This window comes from Cuculus canorus, chromosome 14, assembly GCF_017976375.1.
Source record: "Cuculus canorus isolate bCucCan1 chromosome 14, bCucCan1.pri, whole genome shotgun sequence".
In the NCBI taxonomy this organism is placed as follows: domain Eukaryota; kingdom Metazoa; phylum Chordata; class Aves; order Cuculiformes; family Cuculidae; genus Cuculus; species Cuculus canorus.
Window position 1 is genome coordinate 984,120 of NC_071414.1, and position 21,526 is coordinate 1,005,645.

At 48.9% G+C, this 21,526-nt stretch overlaps 1 protein-coding gene across 1 annotated transcript in view; it reads left to right on the top strand.

Moving 5' to 3' along the window:
* The window catches only part of ANKHD1 (ankyrin repeat and KH domain containing 1), a 124,465-nt gene that overhangs the window by 27,637 nt on the left and 75,302 nt on the right, over window positions 1-21,526 (top strand). Inside the window, exon 4 of the mRNA XM_054079703.1 lies at window positions 14,883-15,039. Within this exon, the coding sequence (XP_053935678.1) occupies window positions 14,883-15,039 (157 nt within the window). The remainder of the gene's footprint in view (window positions 1-14,882; window positions 15,040-21,526) is intronic.

Below are 21,526 nucleotides of genomic sequence, written 5' to 3' on the forward strand. Positions count from 1 at the left end.
AGGTGCGAGTGTTTGGATAGTAACTGATTTCCAGAGGTCAGAAGCCTAAAGTAGATGACACTTGAAATATTTGGCATAGTTAGAATGTTAGAAGCCAAGAACAGGAATTTTGTGCACCTTCATAGAATCATAGAATCGTTTAATAGTTTGGATCGGAAAGGACCTTAAAGCCTATCCAGTTCCACCCCCTGCCACGGGCAGAGACACCTCCCACTGGATCAGGTTGCTCAAAGCCCCATCCAACCTGGCCTTGAACACCTCCAGGGATGGGGCAGCCACCACTGCTCTGGGCAACCTGGGCCGATGTCTCACCACCCTCATTGTGAAGGATTTCTTACTAACGACTAACCCAAATCTTCCCCCTTCCAATTTAAAGCATTTCCCCCCTCGACCTGTCACTCCATGCCCTTGTAAAAAGTCCCTCCCCAGCTCTCCTGGAGCCCCTTTCAGTACTGGAAGCTGCTCTAAGGTCTCCCCAGAGCCTTCTCTTCTCCAGGATGAACAACCCCAACTCTCCCAGCCTGTCCTCTGTCTCTCAGAGGTACTCCAGCCCTTACATCTTTGTGGCCTCCTCTGGATCCATTCCAACAGTTCTATATCCTTCTTATGTTGGGGATTCCAGAACTGGACACAGGACTACAGGTGGGGTCTCATGAGAGCAGAGTTGGGTGGAGAATTGCCCGCCGCCTTCAGCATGAATGAATGGTTTTCTTCTCATGATGTTCCTCCGGGCTCTGTGGGGTTTCTCTGTGCTCCCTCCCTTGCTGGATGGTACCGTTCTGGGAGGTACACAGTTGTCAGGCTTCTGATGACAAAAGATTAGTTTGTCTCTCTGGTAAGGTGTGAAAGAAAGAACCAGGAATTAAGGAATCTTTGCCTGCTGTTTGCCTTGATATTTTTCTGTAAAATAATGAAATAAGCTCAGCAAGTTTGCAGATGACACCTAGCTGAGCAGTGCAGTTGGCACACGGGAAGGATGGGATGTCATCCAGAGGAACCTGGACAAGCTGGAGAAGTGGGCATGTGTGAACCTCATGAGGTTCAACAAGGCCAAGTGCAAGGTCCTACACGAGGGTCGGGTGATTGGCGGTTTCAATAGAGGATGGAAGATGATGTGATTGAGAGCAGCCCTGCGGAGAAGGACTTCGGATGCTGATTGATGAGAAGCTTGACGTGAGCCGCGAATGTACGCTCGCAGCCCAGAAGGTCAACTGTGTCCTGGGCTGCATCAAAAGAAGCGTGGCCAGCAGGGCGAAGGAGGGGATTTTGCCCCTCTGTTCCTCTCTTGTGAGACTTCTTCTGGAGGATTGTGTCCAGTTCTTTAATCTTCAAGGTAAGAAGGATATGGAGCTGTTGGAACAGGTCCAGAGGAGGGCTACAATGATGATCCGAGTTCTGGAGTATCTTCCATATGAGGACAGGCTGAGAGAGTTGAGCTTGTTCAGCCTGGAGAAGAGAAGGACCCAAGGAGACCTTACAGCGACCTTTCAGTACCCAAAGGAGTTACAAGAGAGCTGGTGAGGGACTTTTTTAAAAAGGTGTGTAGTGATAGAACTGGAGGCAATGGCTATAAACTAGAGAGGGGCAGATTTAGACTAGACATAAGAAGGAGCTTCTTCACGATGAGAGTGGTGAGGCACTGGCCCAGGTTGCCCAGGGAAGTTGTGGCTGCCCCATCCCTGGAGGTGTTCAAGGCCAGGTTGGATGGGCCTTGGGCAGGTGTCCTGCACATGGCAGGGGGTGGAACTGGATGATCTTTGAGGTCCCTTCCAACCCAAACTATTCTATGAATCTGTGAAACTCTGTACATTTCTCCCTATTTGATGGCACAAATTGAAGAGTTTAATTTGAAGCTTTCCTTACAGAGGTCATGTTTTTTCTGTCTGGATTATCTGCAAAGTTGCTGCCCATGTAGCTGTATGGGTAAATACTGCAAGCACTGCAATCTCAGTCTCAATAAAATGAGTTCCCCAGGAGTACTGTGGGGCGTTAATGCTGTGTGTGAGCAACCAGCACCAGTCTGAGTTTTTTTTCCTCAATCTCTAGCTTGGATGCTTCCTGGAAATACCAGAGCGTCAGAGCTGATTTCTAGAGTGCTGAGTTGGGAGCTTGGCTGCTCCGATTCCTGCTGGGGTGCTTGGTAGATGGCAGCGGTCCTTGCCTTCTGGTTCAGCTCTCTCATGTGCTGCTGTTTCACCCCAGCCGAGTGGGCTGGTCTGTGTGTGCCTCCCGCTCCTCCGAGCAGGGTGGGAGCAGGTCCTGCCTGGCACTCGGAGTGCTGCTGAGTCTGCCCTTTCCACCCAGCTCTTTCAGGGCTGAACAAAGCCAGGCAAACCATCCGGCCTGTGGCTGGAGTTTTCCCTTTTCACGGTGATACTGGCAAGCATGGTACAACCAGCAGAGCGTTTGTCTTTTAAGGGCATAGATGTTCTTGGATCGTTCTGGTGCTGTGGCCCTGAGAAGACATGGCTGGATCGTTGCAGGTGGTAGCAGCAAGGGTGGGAAGAGAAGGTTGGTGATGGAAAAGGCAGCAGGCACCCAAGTGACTTTCTGTGATCGTGCTGCTATAGCAGATCATTCTCTGTTTTTGTGTGTCACTGTCTTTTTCCTGTCTTCAGGGATTGGGGGGGAACCTCCCCAAATCCCCTGACTTGGTTACTCATAAGAACTCAAAACCACAGTGTTAAGCTCCTGTTTACCTTTAGCACAGAACCTCCTTCTTGATCCTAAAGAGGTGCCAGAGCAAACGCCTGCCCAGAGCGATGTACATGTTTATAAACTTACACTTATAAGAGTTATTTATTATGAAGTCCTGACCTTGTCCTTTGGAATTTGTATTAGTTAGCATTGTGTTTTGGATATTCCTCACCTATACAAAACCGTACCTTCTCTTACAGTCAGAACTGATTAGAAAGGAGGCTGTGGTTGCTATGGGTAAAAGTGCTTTTATTGTAATTAAAAAACTCAAACCCATCCAAACAAAAAAGCCAGACCCAGAACAAACTCCAGCAGTTCGCTGGAGGTGGTACTCTGTGACTTGTGGAATAAAAAGATGATCTTGGAGTACCACACTGCACCAGAGCTGGCTCACGTACTGAGCAGAGGCAAGGCAGGGTGCTGTGACTTGCGTGTAGGAGGCAGGATTTATTCCCAGCTATTCCATGTGGATGATGCCTAGTGGATGTTAGGTCTTTACCTAGAAAAAGGGCAGTCTGTGTTGTCCCTGGCTTGACCTGTGCCTGACAGTTGTTACTGGGTTGCTGCTGTGCCAGGGTCAGAGCAGTTCCTTGGTGAACACTTGTTTTGTCTGACTCTTCCCTATTCCATCTCGTACCGAGGAGATGTGAGGTTGGGATTTTTTTGCTCCCTGTGTTTTGTGCCTTTGCTCTTGATTCATGGTAAGCAAGCAGCAGTTTCCTCCTCCTCCAAGGCCAAATCCAGATGTCTTCCCTTGCGTTTGATATCTCCTGCAGGCCAAAACACAGTTTGAAGGAACTGCTTTGTAGGAATCTCTTTCGCCACACATTGAACAGATCTCATTTGGCTTCAACTCTAGTCCCCTACAGTTCCTTTTAAAAAGCCAGGTTTCTTGAAGAAATGAAACTTCTTTATCCCAGTACAAACTCCTGGTGCTGAGGAAGCTGCTCCTTTCTGCCTTCTCTTCTCTTCCCACTCTGTCTTGTTGCCTCTCGGCTGCGCTGGCTGAGCGACTGCTCTGGACAGCAGGGATGCTGTGGGACTGAAGCTGAGGTGAACTAGCCATTACCTATGGATTGGAGCCGAGTGGGTAGGGAGAACAGATTTCAGTCCAGGGGTTTTTTTTGTCCCATCTTTCCGTGCATCGCAGAGAGGTTTTTGCGATGATTGGTTGGAGTATTTATAGGTATGGGGAACTTACTAGGTTTTGGACCAAACCTAATTCTTTCAAAGAGACTTAAACAGCCACTGCCAAAAAAAAAACCCAAAACCCCTCAAAAAGGAAAAGGGCAGCATGAGTGAACACTCCAGACAAGTTCAGCAGTCATGGATCAGTTCTATTCATAGCTATTACAGATTTGCTTCTCTGCTACAGGAAATAGGAACAGTTTCTTGTACTTAAATATAATTCTTCAGACTTTGTGTTGAAACTACAGCTCTCTCATCTCCCCCAAGCTTTAGTTTGCTCTGTTTAAAGCAGTTCAGCCATTGAATTGCTGTTCAAATGGTGACTAGGACAGAACTGGCAATATTTTTTTACTGTGTTACTGCTTTTGTTGCAATTGTAGATGGTTCTGTAAAGCAGAAGGGAGTCCCAGAGGCAGCTCTCTTCTTCCCCGGGGGCAGCTCCACGCGAGATGGCGAGTGAAAAAGCCCTTTGCTGATGACAAAGTGTGTTTGTAAATGTGACGCTTCCAGTATTAAATACATGTAACATGTATGGGATCAAAGTGCATGTGGTTGAGCGATCAGGATGATTACAAGCATGCACATGATGGATGTGTTAGAAGGTCCCGGCTTCTGTACAGAATCAGCAGTGTTGAGGATGGCACCTGGGAACTTGTCACCTTGTCGTGAGGCAACTGTCTCTTTGCTAGAGATTTAATAGAAACAAAGTACTGATGGACGGTTAAGTTTCTTTATAAGGATATTTGATTAGGAAAAGTAAAAATGTGGACATTGTGAATGAGTGGCACAGGGGGATGGTGGAGGAGGTGGTTCAGTGGCTGTTCGCTGTCACCATTGGGCAGGAACCTTCTGTTCCAGGCTGCACGGTTGTCTCTCCTTTTGCCAGTTCCGGGGTGGCCAGAAAGACCCTTTGCTGGTCAAATTTACCTTGCTGTGCTGTTAGAAAGCTCTCTCTCCTTTTCCCGAACAGGAGTGCAGTGAGGTTGGTAGGAGTGCCTACAGAAACCCAGGGAGAGCAGGAACACCCAGTCATTTTCCTGGCAGCACCCGAATGTTAGATCAGCACAGAGGAGTCTGAGGACAGAGTTGTATGGATAGCTTTTCTGGTGTTACTCTTTCCCATTTGAACTCCCAGTCTAGTTCTGTGTGAAAGAATCCCTTCAATGTGGCTCGTTTTGGGTGAAGGAAATGAATGTGACCTTTTGAAGTCTGTTATGGTTTGGGTTCCCCTCAAAATCTGGCCCGTGGAAGTGGAAAGGGAAGAGCTGACAAGACTTGGTCCTTGTCCAAAGGGAATTTTATATCTTGCGTAGGAGCTGGCATCTCCAGCTATATGGCTGTAAATTTGGAGAGGGGCAGATTTAGATTGGACATAAGGAGGAGTTTCTTCACAATCAGAGTGGTGAGCCACTGGCCCAGGTTGCCCAGGGAAGTTGTGGCTGCCGCATCTCTGGAAGTCTTCAAGGCCGGGTTGGATGGGGCCTTGGGCAGCCTGATCCTGGTGGGAGGTGTCCCACTGGCAGGTTGGAACTGGATGATCTTTAAAGTCCCTTCCAACCCAAACTATTCCATGATCTTCCTGATGCCTGATTTTGAGTTACCATGGCATGGGAGTGTGTAGGTATGGGTTATATATTTTTTCATTGGATTTTATCTTACAGACATTGAGGCAGCAGACAAGCTCTGGTTTTGATGTGTTACATCGGCTTTGTAGTACCCTGGGCGTCCACACTGCAGTATCTTTCTCACTAAACCCAGCAGGGAACGGTGAGGGAACCAAGTCTTTGTGTCAACAAGGACTGTCAAGGTCACTGTTTTGGTCTGGGGATGTCATAGAGTTGAAATCTGATAAAATATAGCAGAACACAACTGGGAGGGACACTCTGCTGCCCCAGGCCTTCTGTTTGGGCTTACAAGGTGGTCAGTCACCTGCTGAGGGAGCTCTGAAGCCGCAGGCTGGCTGGAGCAGCCAGGACAGCAGGCATGGTCTGGAGCACTTTGCTGGGGGTGGGCATGTATCTCAAGCCCACTTCCCCGGGAGTGGCACTGCCTTTGGAGAAGTGGATTGTTTATTGGCACAGTAGTAAAGAACGATATTAGTCTTCTGCATGTATTACTGGGTGACACTGGTTGAAACCATTGGAAGGTGGTGTTGTAGAGCCTCCAGAGGGCTGGATTTGTTGGAAAGGAAATATTTTCCAGTTAAAATACGGCTATGCGTAAGGCAAAGCATTCAAATACCTTATTTTTCTGTAGTAAAAATGTACTCTAATACAAAGATCAATCTATGAACTCAGCACATTTTCCATCTCCTCAGTCGGAATGATCTGACTCTGCTGGGTTTGAGAGTGCTGTGAGTTTTAGCCAGAAGTTTAGTGCTGGGTCATCGAGGTATAGTGTGAGCACGTGGACAATGTGTGGAAGTAATCAGAGAGAGCAGGTATTCAGTTCTGGGGTTTTTTTGGGGGCTGTGAATGTTCTAGGGAGCTCGTTTAGTCTGAACGAGGATGGATCAGGCCTTTGAAAAGATGGCAGGTGTATGTCACTGTAATACTGTTTCCTTTGATGTGCGCTCACGTCCACTTTTTGGGAACATCCCATTCTGTTAAACAGGGATTAAGTTCTCTTGTGTCTGAGTTAGAGTGCTATACAGTGCAGAAAGGCTGGCTTATGAAGAATCTGGAGTGGGAAGGGGGACCCAACCATTTCAGTTTGTGGTGTTTTCTTGTTCAAAATAATTGTTGGTGTTTAAAGAGATTCAGATTCTCTATGGAATGACGTGCTCGTTTAAGCACTGGTGGGCAATCTCATACCTAGTGGCACAGCACTGCGTGATACGTTGTTCTGTAGTGATGGAAATGGTGTTGCCAAGTGCCTTCGATGTCTTGTTGAGGATGTGCCATGCCAGGATAAAAGTTTTCTGGGATGGCAAGATCAGGGAAGGTTATAAGCAAGCCTGCTGCAACACAGAAGTAGGTGGCGTTTTCAGTGTCAGGAGTGAGAATCCCAAACCTTCAGAAGAGCGTTATCAGATTACAGCTTCCTCACGAGGGGAGGAGGAGGAGCAGGCGTTGAGCTCTTCTCTCTGGTGACCAATGACAGGACCTGAGGAATGGCAGGAGGATGCCAGAGAAGGGTTAGGTTGGACATTAGGAGAAGGTTCTTCTCCACGAGGGTGGTGGAGCACTGGAACAGCTCCCAGGGAAGCAGTCACGGCACCAAGCCTGACGATATTCCAGAAGCCTTTGGCCCGTGCCCTCAGACACACAAGGTGAATGTTGAGGTGTCCTGTGCAGGGACAGGAGTTGACTTGATGATCCTTATGGGTCCCTTCTAACTCTGGTCATTCTGTGAATGGCCCACCCCAAAATCCCAGTGACGCAGCTCTGTCTCTGCTGCCTCAGAACAGTTCTTTCCCTGCAAGTGAACCTTCCCTGTGTGCTTTAGCTTGGTGTGCATTGCATCTGAACAACACTTTCTCCCTTTAAAAGCATATGAATTTTAGAAAGGTGTCTGCGCTAGAATGAATTACTAGTGTTTTTCTGATTCCTGTACACAAATAGCACTGTTCAACGTGTGGTTTCTTCACTGACGCCTTTAGTCGGAGCCATCAGCGCACAATAAACCACATTGCTGTATTTAAAATAGATTACAAAAATTCTAAGTATGTTTCTTGTTCTGCTGTTTTAAGTTGGGTATCTGGATGCAGGAGCAGACACTTGAAAGTGGCTGTTCCTTTTGCTTTGCTTGGCTTTGGCCTGTTTTTTATAAGGAAGCCCAGAGCCAGCACAGGCTGCTCGCACTGCAGACGGGTTGAAACAATCCGTGTGTTGTCCTTGCTGCAAGCTCGTCCTGGTGCCGGGGGCTCATGGAGCCAGTGGGACCCAGCTTTTGTTTATTTTCCTTTGTAGTTGGGGTCTGTTAGAGCTTGGTGAGCTGGAGCTGAGCTCAGCGCTGCTGTGCCCGTGCCGGGAGCAGAGTGTGGTCGCTGCAGCCTGGCCCAGAGCCGAGCAGGCCCGGGTCTGGTGATGAGCGGGCGCTTTGGCAGCTCTGCTGTGCCCGCCCGCTCCAGCCGCTTCACGCCCTGCACGTGAACTGCCCTTCCTTCTTCAAGGCACCTGGAATTTTGCAAGCCTTGCTTGGACGTAACTCTGGGAGGGGATTAGAGCTGGTCTGGAGTTGCCAGAGGATTGGTGTGTCTTGGCAAGTGTGCTGGCAGCACTGTGCTTTGCTTTACTGGTTCTGAACACGATGTCATACAAACCTGGTGTTTGGGAAGATATTTTGACATCATCGGGTAGGAGTGAGATGCCCACTTTTTTGATAGTTTGTGGGGAATTAGCAAATCACATTCTGTTGCTGTGCCCGAAGCAGACAGGGAGGCCATTGCCGAGAGCAGCAGCTGATAGCATCTGCTGGGAGGCACTGATAGCATCTCTGCTGGCCTCCACTGCTGCTAGCACTGACAGAAATTAGCAGGGGATGATGTTCTGCAGTTGCTGCTCTGTGCCTGAATATTCCCAGGAACAAAGTGCTAACATGTGAATTAAAAAGTCTTGAGAAATCTCCTTTCTGTAGGAGTTTTCCCTTAGGTTCTGCTGTCACCGTAGGAGTCTTCCCTTAGGTTCTGCTGTCACCGTGCCTGAGCTGGATTCCTGTGCTGTGTTGTTAGGGGAAGCAAACCTGTGCAGAGATTTGAGTTAGGCTGATGGAGACCTTACAGGACAGAGGAGGCTCTGACCTGCTTGTTGGCTACTCATCTTGTGGCAGCACTTCTGTCCTATGCTGGAATTAATACATTTTGGTGGAGTTACTGCTTGTTGGCACAAAACGCAGCGGTTGCTTTTCACAGTCTAGAACTTCCCAATTCCTCTGAATAAGGATTCCCATAAATAAGCTAAAGCAGAGTCCCATCTCTCCTTCCCTGAACTCCCTTCACCTCATTTCAGGTGTTCCTTGCACACGATGCTGATTAAAGTGGGTTCTTGACATAATGTTAAAAAGGACCCATTCCTGAGCCACAGTTCTTGTTTTATCCTGGTTTTGGGCTTTTGAAGGTGTCCATGTTTCAAAACCTCCCTGTGAGGGACAAGTGGTGTAAAGACTTTAAGGGAACAGAGGATCTCCTTAAGCTTCTGGGACCAGGGGGTGATTCTATGTGAGCTGCGGGTGACTTAGACAGTGATGAACATGAGCTTGTAAACTGGACATGTTCACAGGTGAATGGCCTCAGGCGCATGTTAGAACCTGCTTTGTGCTGGATCTGGCTGGGAAGGAACGTCATCACCATGGAATGTGCAGGGTGTGTGGGGATTGCTGGACATTGCCTCTTGTGCTGAAATACATTGATCTCTTTGGAACAATCCAGAGCATACATTGACACCAGCTGTGTGTGGTATGAGGGACTGTGGGCTCCACGTCAGAGCCTTCTCTTTTTAAGGTATTTTAAGTGGTGATAATTATGAGCTGCTAGCTAGAAACAACGCTTTGTTATTTTCTTTATCCTTGATATGAACTTTATCCAGCTGGGGAGGGCAGAGCAGCTGATGCTCCTGTGAGAATGTCCCTTTTCTTGACATGGTAAGGAAAGGTTACTTGAGTGTGGGTATCCGACCTGTTCCTTTACCACAAGGACCTTGGAACAGCTGTGGCCTAGGCTGTTCATATTGGCTCTTTAAGATTTATGCATGGCTTTCAGCTCCTGTTATGCAGACACAGTTGTCACAGAACGTAGTCCTTTTTTCCTGATAGCAAAATCACACTAGTAGCAGAAGGTCCTGCCATGTTGGGTTTTCCAAAGACACAAGCCTGGTGGTAGTCCGGTTTTTTTTTTTTTGGAGCACTATCTTTATCTTCAGCTGGTTAAACTGAGTAAGATCACACTGAGGGATTACCAGTTCATTCCAGTTACCCTAAATCTCTAACCTTGGTAATTATATGGTAGCAATATCCTGATGAGTGTGTAAGTCAACAAGGAAGCCCATGCTTCAAAGCGGGATGTTGGGTATAGGTGTGCAGTTGTCTCTGATGAACAGGCTTTTCTCTTGAGAAAGGTGAGCTTCTTGTTTTAATACTCCTCTATAATCTGTAGTTCAGTAGGAACTGAGGTGGAGCATCTGGCATTGTCTGCCAGGGAGTTCCATCATGCTATGTGCCGTGGTAGTGTTAAGAACAAAGTCATCTCTCCCAGACTCAGCTGACTTATGCAGCAGTCAGTTGTACTGCACATTTCAAAATCATGGAGTTGCTCGCTTGATAAACTGGTGGAAAAACCCTTCTCAGAGGTGCCTGAATCAATGGTTTGTGACCCAGCAGAAGAACTAGGCTGCTTGCAGATCCTGGAGCTCAGAACTATTTTCTTGGCATACGTTTCTCTCTCATTTAGAGATCTGCAGTCTGTGTGTTGATGTGCTGGACAGGGAGGAGCAAAGCCATCTATGTCCAATAAGGGGGACAAGAGTCGTAAAATGTTTTTTGGGCTAGAAGCCACCTTTAAAAATCATCTAGCCCACCACCCTCAACCCTGATTGCCATGGGCAGGGACATCTTCCACTGGATCAGGTTGCTCAAAGACCCATCTTGCCTGACCTGGAACACCTCTGGGCATGAGGCAGCCACAGCCTGTTCCCGGGGATGGTTAAGAGCTCTGTTTTCAATGCTGCTGCTGCTGACCGTGTCCCTGCCAGGGTTTGTGAACGTTGAGGCACATGTCTTCAGCAGAAGGTGCTCAGCTAAAGGCAAACTAGACACATGTCCAGCTGCTCATGTCCTGTGGCGTGCTGGCTGTGGGCACTTGTGCTATGATCTCACTGCTTTCCTCTCAAGTGAGAGTCTCTCCTCTCTCTGTCCTTCTGGGAATGTCTTGTTCAGGAATGTCTTCATATAGCGACGTCTGGGGCCACTGGTCTTAGTATTTCTGCAAAGCTTTGCCTTCTGTGACCCTATGTAATCTATATTTAAATTCACTCATTTGGCCTTCGTGTGACAGCTCGTGTCAGCCAGACAGACCAGTGGCTTCCATGTTCTCGTCACTGTGAAAAGATAGTGTTACACAGTCTCTAGGGTGGTGGCTTTATGTCCTTGACCTGCAGGAAGCCTGGAACATCCAACTCTGTGTGTCAGTTCAAGCAGCCTCAGATCGGTGACCAGTCACGTGCTGTAATAGTTTGAGAAATGGTGACCCTTGGGTGCAGGAAGGGTTGATTCCAGCAAATGAGGAGAGTGGTCCTTTGGGTGCCGTCAGTATTCTTTGGGTGGGAGGAGATTAGAAGAGTTTTTGTCCAACCCCTGCATGTAGATCAGGTTATTGCTGTCCAAGAGTCTTAACAGTGCCATCATAAATCGAAGTGAAGTGAAGTGAAAACCAAGCCGTTTAGGTGGTTCTGTGAACCTGTCAAAGGGACGCAACTTGAATAGGTGTCTGCAGTGGTGATTCTCGTGGTCTGTGTCCATTTTACTCCATCCAGCTTAACCATTGTCTACTCCAATACCTCCTGTAGCTGTTGGTTAGTTTTGGCCTCTGCAATGTAAATGGCATGAAATGAACACTGGGGATGGCACCTGGTGAGGTCAATAAAAGAAATCTTCCGCTTCCCCTCTGCAAGTCTGTGGTGAGGTTCTAGTACCTTTTTGGAACAAAGCAGGAACGTGCAATGAGCTGCCAGCATGCTCCTACCAGCTGGGAGGAAGAGCCAGGGACCTCCAGGAGACCACCAGCACTTGCCCATGGAAACGGCTGGAGGAGGAGCTCTGGGGGGGGCTGCAGCTGCTTTGTCCTTGCAGGACGCAGGCCTTGGATCTGTGGGACTCCTCTTGCTTCCAGAAATCCATGTATGAAGGCATCCACAGGCAAACTGTAAACAGAGAGAGGACAGTAGCAATAGGATGAGAGGAAATGGCCCCAAGGTGTGCCAGGGCAGGTTCAGGTTAGACATCAGGGATAATTTCTTCACCAAAAGAGTTTTCAGGCAGTGGCAGAGGCTGCCCAGGGAGGTGGTGGAGTCTCCATTCCTAGAAGGGTTTAAAAGAGAGGTAGGTGATGTGCTCAGGGATGGTTTAGTAGTGGACAGGCATGGTTGGACTTAGTGATCTCAACGGTCTCTTCCAGACAAGGCAGTTCTATGATTCTAAGAGTCAGGTGTGGGTTCTGCTTGTCTGGGTGCGCTGTCTGATCTGCTGCCTTTGTGATTGGGAGTGACTGGGATATTCAGTGGAGTTTGACAACCAGGACATTTGGGTTTGGGTAATTTTTTTGACGGGACTCTGTTCCCCTCTCCTTTTGCAGCAGCAGAGCTGTTTGCCAGTTTCTTAGTGAGACCTTCTCTGGAGGAACTGCTGCTGTGCTGCTCCTTCTAAGTTCCATCTACTCCTTCCAGCCTTTGCTCAGGGATCATTTTTCTCAATCATGTGGATTTCCCTTGGGTGCTTTTTCACTTTGTTTCCCACGGTGCGACGTAGCTGGTGCAAACGTCTGCAGTCGCTCTGAGCAGGGCTGGGCAGGCAGATCTATGGAACAACCATTGCTCTCTGCACGGCTGGTACCGAAGGGATTGCAGAGTCCCGCAGGGGCTGCTCCCTGCTGGCCCCCCTGCCCCACTGCAGAGCCAGCATGAGTGACTTCAGCCAACCACAAATCCTTTGTGTTTGAGGCTGCTTATTTACAGCCTTGCTCTGTTGAGCAGCAGTGACTGGGAGGGTTGTGGCCTCACCGGTTTAGGGGTACAGAGTTCATGTGGCCTTCAGGTACATGGAGTCAGGAGTCCCTGGCCTGCTATAGAACCATAGAACCACCTGGTTGGAAAAGACCTCTTGGATCATCGAGTCAAACCATTCCTATCTGCCACTAAACCATGTCCCTGAGCACCTTGTCTACTCGTCTTTTAAATATCTCCAGGGATGGGGACTCGACCCCTTCCCTGGGCAGCCTCTGCCAGTGCCTGATGACCCCGTCTGTGAAAATTTTTTTCCTGGTGTCCAGTCTGACTTTCCTCTGGCACAGCTTGAGGCCATTCCCCTTTGTCCTGTCACCTGGGAGAAGAGGCCAGCACCCTCCTCGCTACAAAGCTCAGCTACACCAGGAGGAGGAGAGCTCTGCTCTTCAGCCCTTCCTCTGCAAATCCCTCCTGCCATTCCCAGGTGATGGAGGGGGATCACAAGGAGCTGGAACCTCCCTGAGGCACAAACCTTAGGGCCAGGACCCCTCTCTCCACCCCTCAGTGGGTCAAACACCTCATGTGGCGGCAGGGCGGCTGCTGTTACTGCCCTTTCTTTGCTCCAGTTGCTCTGCAGTGTACTGGAGTGTGAAAACCAGCTGGGCGTGGGGATGGACAGGCCTGGCTGCAAGTTCTCATTTCATTGCAGAGTGGGTAAGTTGTTATAAAGCGTTTTTCATAGCCTCTTGCCGGTGCAGAGGTGATGCTGAGGAATAATGGGGGAGCCAGGAAGGCAACATGCTCAGGTCTGATGAGGTGTCATACGCAGCTCACCTCAACCTTCATAGGCGTGCTTGTTTTGTTGGCCAAGTCAACTCCTGCGCCCCGTCGGAGTGTCCGCCTCGACAGGATGGAGACTCATCAGCATTCCTAGCAGCATTGGGTTCGAATGCTGTTGTCAACCCTTCAAGCACTACAGCAGCGACGTGGGGTGCTGGAGCCGCATGTGCAGCACATGCTGACTGGGATGTGTTCAGGGTGGAGAGATTTGGGCAGCATTGATTGTACATCAATTAGAAGCAAATCGATTGATCTGAAGCTAGGGAGATACTTAGTCAGAAGACCCTGTCTGCAGCGTTCAAAGTGTGATTTCAGTGTTTATCCCGTACTCGTTCCATGCTGGGCCATGGGAGGCATGGTGTAAATCAGCACTGCAGAGATGAGCACACATCAAACAGCAAACCTGCTCTCGTTTTCACAGGCTTTTACCAGATCTGCCCTGTTTAAAGGCTCAGAAATTGCAGAGTTATGGATCTGTCACTGGTAAAGGCAGCCGGTCTGGAACTGGGAACTCTTTGCCTTTTGTAGCATGGGAAATTGATTTTTGGGGGGGGCACCGTTCCTCAGGGCATCTCTTTCATCTTCTTGCACGTGTGTCTGTGCCAGTGTCAGCCTTGTGTGCCCTGTGGAGGCGCCTGGGCCGTGGGGTTTGCGTGTGTAAAATCAGGGGTGCTCAGGGCTGGGATGTCTGGAGTGAAACCCGCGTGGGGTCAAACTGCACAGCCGCGCTGTTCTGTCAGATGTGGGAGTGAGTGGGGAAATACCTGCTTGTGGCACCGCTGGGCACCAGCCTGAGCTTCGGCCTCACAGCAGAGGCAGTGGGTTTGAGAGAAACTGTTCCAAACGCTCGTTGAGGAACCATTCCTCCTGTGGGGTGTCAGCAGAGAGTGGTCACTGATGTTAAATTTCACGTTTGAAGTATCCTTTGTTTGACAATGTCTGTGTCTGGAGGTGGGTAGCTGAGAATGTGAAATTCCTGGGAATTGAATAACTTTTTAACATTTTCTTGTGCTCTTAAAAATGAAAGGTACGTTAGAGCGAATCTGCTTTGTTATAGGTGGAGTTGGGTGGGAAAGGGGCCATAACTTTACATTTTAAATTGGGAAGTTATTCATATTCGGCAGATATTGGACCAAGCCTGTGGAATAATACCTGCTTCCCACACTCGTGGGTTTGGGTTTGGGCCCTGGCCTTGGCCTTGTTCCCACGAGATCTTTATTGTCTTGTTTGTATTTATTCTCCAGAGGTCTGGGTTGGGAATTTGGGACAGGGAACAAAACTGACAATTAAAGAATAGTTATCTTCCTGCCATATTATATTTAATTGAATGTTCAGGTCCTAACGTCAGTGCAAATATTACCAGTACTGTGAAGGAGCTGATTTCTGGCATGTTTGCAAATGGTTTTTAACTAATAGTGCATGTGGCTGAACTCTAAACCAGTGTCTCTGCATTTCTTTTGTGTGACTTTCCTACTAACCCGACTGATGAACGAACGTGCACTGAAGGAATTGGTAAATTGTCCACTGCCGATGGTAAAGCCTTCGCAGATCCCGAGGTTCTTCGGAGACTGACGTCCTCGGTCAGCTGTGCACTGGATGAAGCTGCTGCTGCGTTGACGCGGATGAGAGCTGAGAACAATCACAATGCAGGACAAGTGGACAAGTATGTATTGATCACGCCACACCCCGAGTTTCCCAGCTGTAGAATGTAGGGTTGTATTTTTCATTTCAAATTCAGTTAATTTTATCGTTAGTACTTGGTAATGTCTCTGCTCTGCTGCTAGCAGAAGCTGAGATAGTGCATCTAAAGGTATAACTGCTGTCCCCTCAGGTTGTTGTCTCCAAAGTCTAATAGAAAAGTACAAAGCAATGTTCCTTTCTAACCTCCTGTTCTTTCTGTATACTGGACAGATGATTTCAGAAACACATTGAACTCTCAGCTCTAGAAGAGTCCGTGTTAGTTCTCTAATCACTGCCTTGGCATACTTTGTTGGAAACTAATGAATCAAGTTTGTTGTATTAGGAGTTGGAGGAGAATACTGATGTTTACTGGGCAGCAGTTTGCCCTGGGACCTTACTCGGAAACTTAGGGGAAAATGGCGCTGTGTTATGTGATGACTTGCTGTAACTGCTGATTAATGAGGACAGTGTTTACCTCCCATGGTGACAGAACTGAGGATACATCCTATATTGTCAAAAGCTTTCTTTGACATTGGTAATTTCAAAGCATCTTGAGGGGTCCTGAAATATTTCCTACTCTGACAAGTGATGCAAGTAGTTCCTAAACTATTGGGATGGCACAGCTACATATGATGTTGAATTTCAGATCTAGGATGAAAAATCAGAAGTTTTAAGTATCCTTTCATATGGATGGCCTGAATTGCAGACTTGGGATTGGCAAAACAATGCGCTTACAGTAAAGGCAGTGGTCTGGAGTCAGTGCTCAAAATGTAAAAACCAATACAGAACAAATATTGTTTCATTTTACCTCGAGTCCTGCATCCAGCTCTGGAGTTCTCAGCACAGGAAAGACACGGAGCTGTTGGAGCGAGTCCAGAGGAGGCCACGGAGATGATCTGAGGGCTGGAATACCTCCCATTCTTGGAAAGATTTGAGAGTTGGGGTTGGCCAGCCTGGAGAGGAGAAGGCTACTAGGAGACCTTAGAGCAGCTTCCAGTACAGAAAGGGGCTCCAGGAAAGCTGGGAAGGGGCTCTGGATCAGGGAGGGCAGGGACAGGACAAGGGGAATGTTTTTCAGCTGCAACAGGGGAGATTGAGATGAGATCTTGGGAAGAAATGTTTTGCTGTGGGGGCAGTAAGGCCCTGGCCCAGGTTGCCCAGAGCGGTGGTGGCTGCCCCATCCCTGGAGGTGTTCAAGGCCAGGTTGGATGGGGCTTGGAGTGACTTGATCCACTGGGAGATGTCCCTGCCTATGGCAGGGGGTAGAACTGGATAGGCTTTGAGGTCCCATCCGATCCAAACCATTCCATAATTCTGTGATTTCCTACCTGAAACTAGAGAAACTACTTGTGCCCAAAGCATGCTTGAACATTGAAAGGACACATACGAGAGGTGGAAGCAGGCCAGGTGGCCGTGGGGATTACTGAGACAATGTCCGAGCATGCAGGGATGTGGTTAGGAAAGCCAAAGGCAACCTGGAGTTGAATCTGGCAACAAGCTGTACTGGTGTGAGTATGTCATCTGCAAAAGAAGATGAGGGATGATACGGGCCTGTCTCAGGACGTGGCAGGGGCACAGGAGATGGAGAGTGAGAGACTGCTGCCTTTGCCTTGGGCAGTCTCGGGGAGATCGGCTTTCAGGTATCCCAAGCCCTTGAGATGAGCAGGAAGGTCTGGGGAGGTTGCTCTTGGTTGTCATCAGGTCAGGGAGCATTTAAACAGATTGGACGTAGTCCAGTGGACAAGTTCATGGGACCTGATCAGATGTACCCATGAGTACTGGAGGAGCTGGCTGGTGCCACTGCAAGGCCAGTCCCAATTTATTTGAAAGGTCACAGGGAATGAGGATATCCTGAGGACTGGAAGAAAGCAAATGTTACCTCTGTCCTCAAGAAGAGCAAGAAAGAAGTTCCAAGGGACTTATAGGCAGGTCAGTCTCACCTCAGTCCCTGAAAAGGTGATGGAGCAAATGCTCCTGGAAACCATTGCCTAACACGGTAAATACAGAATGGTGTTGGGAAGCGGTCAGCATGGTTTTCCAAAGGGGAGATCAAGCCTAACTGGAGAGCATTCCACAATGAGATGGTTCTGTTGGTGAGTGAGAGGAGAGCAGCGGATGCTGTTTGTCTTCTCGCACTGCATCCCACAGCTTCCGGAGGGACAAGCTGAGGAAGTGTAGGCCAGGTAGGCAGGCACTGAGGTGGATTGGCAAGTGTCAGAACTGCGAGACTCGGCTGTTAGCAGCACCAAGTCCAGGTGAAGACACATTTCTGGTGGTGCACTCCAGGGGATGGTGTGGGGGCTGGTACTGTTTAATGTCCCCATCAGTGACCCATGTGATGATACAGAGCACTTCTTTAGCAGGTTTGCAGGGGATACCAAATAGAAAGGAATATTTGATGGACCAGATGGTTGTGCTGCCCTTTGGAGGGACCTTGACGAGGAGGAGAAACAGGCTAGCAGGAATCTGGGGAAATTCAGCAAACAAAACCATAGAATCTTGACTCTTGGGAGAAGTATTTGTATGGTTGGGGAGGACTGAAGTGATAGAGTTCTCAGTTCTTGGAGAAGTAAGGAGGGAGGTCAGCAGAATTGCCATCAGGGAGACTTTGTCCTGTTTACTTGGTTGGCAGAGTCCCTTGAGAGACAGTCTTGAAGGTCAAAGGAGTCCAGGAAGGCTGGATGCCCTTCAAGAAGGAAATCTTAATGGCACAAGAGCAGGGCATCCCCGTGTTCCAAAAAATGACCTGGTGGGGAAGACAACCAGCCTGGTTGAAGAGAGAGCTTTGGGTAGAGCTCAGAAAAAGAGGAGAGTTTATGGTCTTTGGAAGGCGACTCAGGAGGACTGCAAGGTTGCCATGAGGCTGACGAAAAAGCTAGAAAGGCCAAAGCCCAGCCAGAACTTAATCTGGCTGCTGCTGTTAAAGACAATTAAAATGTTTCTATACATACATTGACAACGAAAGGAGGCCAAGGAGAATCTCCAGCCTTTATTGGATGTGAGGGGAAACAGTGACCAGGGATGAGGAAAAGACTGAGGTACTCAATGCCTTCTTTGCCTCAATGTTTAGTAAGAAAACCAGTGGTAGTATGGGTACCCAGCCCTCTGAGAAGGGAAGATGGGGATGGGAAGCAAAACGGAGCTCCTGTAATCCATGAGGAGATGGTTAGCGACCTGTTACTTAACCTGGATATACACAAGTCTGTGGGGGCAGATGGGATCCAACTAAAGGTCCTGAGGGAGCTGGCGAAGGTGCTCACAAAGCCACTTTCCATCATTTATCAGCAGTCCTGGCTAACCAGGGAACGGTTAGCGAACAGGAGGAGTTAGCAAACAGGAGGGTTAGAAGAGTTGGAGGGAGGGCCCAGGGAACTACAGACCTGTCAGTCTGACCTCTGTGCCAGGGAAAGTTACAGAGCAGATCATCTTGAGTGCCATCACGTGATATGTGCAGGAGAACCAAGCAGTCAGGCCTGGTCAGCATGGGTTCAGGAAGGGCAGGTACTACTTGACTAACTCAATCTCCTTCTATGACCAAGTAACTCAACTAGTGGATGAGGGACAGGCTGTGGACACTGTTTACCTGGATTTCAGCAAGGCCTTTGACACTGTCCCCCACGGCGTTCTCCTAGAGAAGCTGTCAGCTCAGGGCGTGGATGGGCATACGCTTCACTGGGTAGAACGTTGGATGGATGCCTGGGCCCGGAGAGTTGTGGGGAATGGAGTTCGATCCAGCTGGCGGCACAAGCGGCGTCGCCGGGGCTCAGTCCTGGGGCCAGCTCTGTTCAGTATCTTTATCAATGACACAGATGAGTGAATAGAGTGCACCTTCAGTGAGTTGGAGATGATACTAAGTTGGGTGGAAGTGTTGATTTGCCTAAGGGTGGACAGACTCTACAGAGCAACCTGGACAGGCTGGATCCATGGGCAGAGGCCAGTTGCATGAGGTTCAACAAGGCCAAGTGCTGGGTCCTTCACTTGGGTCACTATAACACCATGCAGCTGCCTGGAGGAGAAGGACTGGAGCTGTTGATTGATAGTTGGCTGAACATGAGCCAACAGCGGTCCAGGTGGCCTCCAATGGCACCATGGCTTGGATCAGCCATGGTGTGGCCAGCAGTGGCCCTGTATTTGGTGCTAGTGAGGCCACACCTCGAATCCTGTGTTTAGTTTTGGACCCCTCACTACAAGAAGGACATCAAGATGCTGGGGTGCATCCAGAGAAGGGCAACAAAGCTGGGAAATGCTCTGTAGAACAAGTCTTATGAGGAGTGGCTGTGGGAGCTGCGGTTGTTTAGTCTGGAGAAAAGACTGAGGGGAGATCTACAAGTACCTAAAAGGAGGTTGTAGCGAGTGAGGGTGAGTCTCTTCTCCCTGGTAGCCAGTGACAGGACAAGGAGAAATGGACTAAAGACGCACCGGGGGAGATTTAGAGTAAATGTTAGGAGGAATTTCTTTTATGAAAGGGTTATCAAGTACTGGCAGAGACTGCCCAGGGAAGCGGTTGAGTGACCAGCCCTGAAGGTGTTTAAAAGACGAGTAGATGTCATACTTGGGGCCATGGTCTGGTGGTGGACTTAGCAGAGCTGGATCTATGGTTGGTCTCGATGATCTTAAGGGTTTTTTTCCAGTCAAAGCCATTCTATGATTCTATAACTGAATGGCTGGAAATCAGCTTTGGAGACAAAGACCCAAGTTTTGTGGTGCGCAAGAAAAGGAACATGAGCCAGCAAGGCAGTCTTCAAGAAAAGGCCGACAGCATCCAGCACTTGGTTTGGAAGAGCATCCCAGTGTTGTTCTGGTCACTTCTATAAGATGTCTTGGAAATACCTGAAAGGGAGCCTGTTAGTGAGCAAACTGGGAGGCCTCTTGAGGTGCCTGGCTCAGCAAGAATCACCTACGGATATTGGTTTAATAGCTTTTTCCTAGAGTGTATTTGGTTTTACAGTAGTTCTGTATTATATGAGGTATCTTAAGGTCACCTGAGAGCGAGGGTCTGTTGTAGGATTTGTCGTGCAGGTGATGGTGTTGGGTGGCTCCCATTTTGAAGGACTGGCCTGTGTTGTACGCGGAAGGGCCTGAGTCCCAGCCAAACACAGAGCCCGAGCAGTAAACGCTCGATTAGGAGTGGGGTAGGCAGTGCTGGGTGACTGCCTGCTCGTGTCCCTTCCTGCCTCGCAGGGCTGATCACAGGCTGCAGCCTTTAGGGGGCTCCCGTCACTTCAGTAGAGGGCTCGGCTAAGTAGCCAAATAATAAACGGTACCAAAGCATCAGTTATTTTACTTAATACACTTAGTGACTGCTATACAAACATAAGTGCTCAGGTCCCAGGTCTTCTCTTGGGGTCAGATCTCAGCTTTTAGCCAGCAGCTACAGGCAGAGTTTATTTTGGTTTGGGGTATATGGAACATGAGGTCCTGTTCAAGTAGGGACTAAACATAGTGTGACTGTTCATAGAATCATTGAATGGTTTGGGTTGGAAGGGATCTCAAAGCAGTTCCAACCCCCTGCCATGGGTAGGGACACCTCCCACTGAACTAGGTTGCTCCAAGCCCCATCCAACCTGGCCTTGAACACCTTCAGGGATGGGGCAGCTACCACTGCTCTGGGCAACCTGGGCCAGAGCCTCCCCACCCTCATTGTGAAGAATTTCTTCCTAATGTCTAATCTAAATCTTCCCTCCTCCAATTTAAAGCCATTCCCCTTCGTGCTCCAGGCCCTTGTAAAAAGCCCCTCCTCAGCTTTCCTGGAGCCCCTTTCAGTACTGGAAGCTGCTCAAGGGTTTCCCCGCAGCCTTCTCTTCTCCAGGCTGAACAACCCCAACTCTCTCAGCCTGTCCTCACAGTAGGGGGACTCCAGCCCTTACATCTTTGTGGCCTCCTCTGGACCCATTCCAACAGCTCCATATCCTCCTTATGTTGGGGATTCGAGAACTGGTCACAGGACTCTGGGTGGGGGGGGGGTCGCACAACAGTGGAGCAGAGGGGCAGAATCCCCTCCCTTGACCTGCTGGCCATGCTTTTTTTTTTTATGCAGCCCGGATTACGGTTGTCCTGAAATTTATATGCTTTTCTGGAGGGAACTGTGTGCTCAAATGGTGGTTTTTTTGGTATAGTGAACTTGTGTTTGTTACAGAAGAAAAGCAGCAGTTTGAGGTGCTGGGGTACTGGTGCTGAGTGTACTGGGGTTTGGTTTAAGAAACATCACATGATCATCACTGCTGATAACAAAAGGCTCTTCCTTTTCCCTCACCTCCAAAGTAGAGGCTGCACCTCAACTCCTGGGTTCAGTTTTGGGCCCCTCAATACAAGAAAAGCATTGAGTTTCTGGAGCGTGCCTGCAGAAGGAGAGTGGAGATGGGGGAAGGGCTGGAGAGCAAGTCTTACGAGAGGTGACTGAAGGATCTGGATTTGATTAGCCTGGAGAAAAGGAGGCTGAGGGGAGGGCTCATCACTGGTCCAGCACCCAC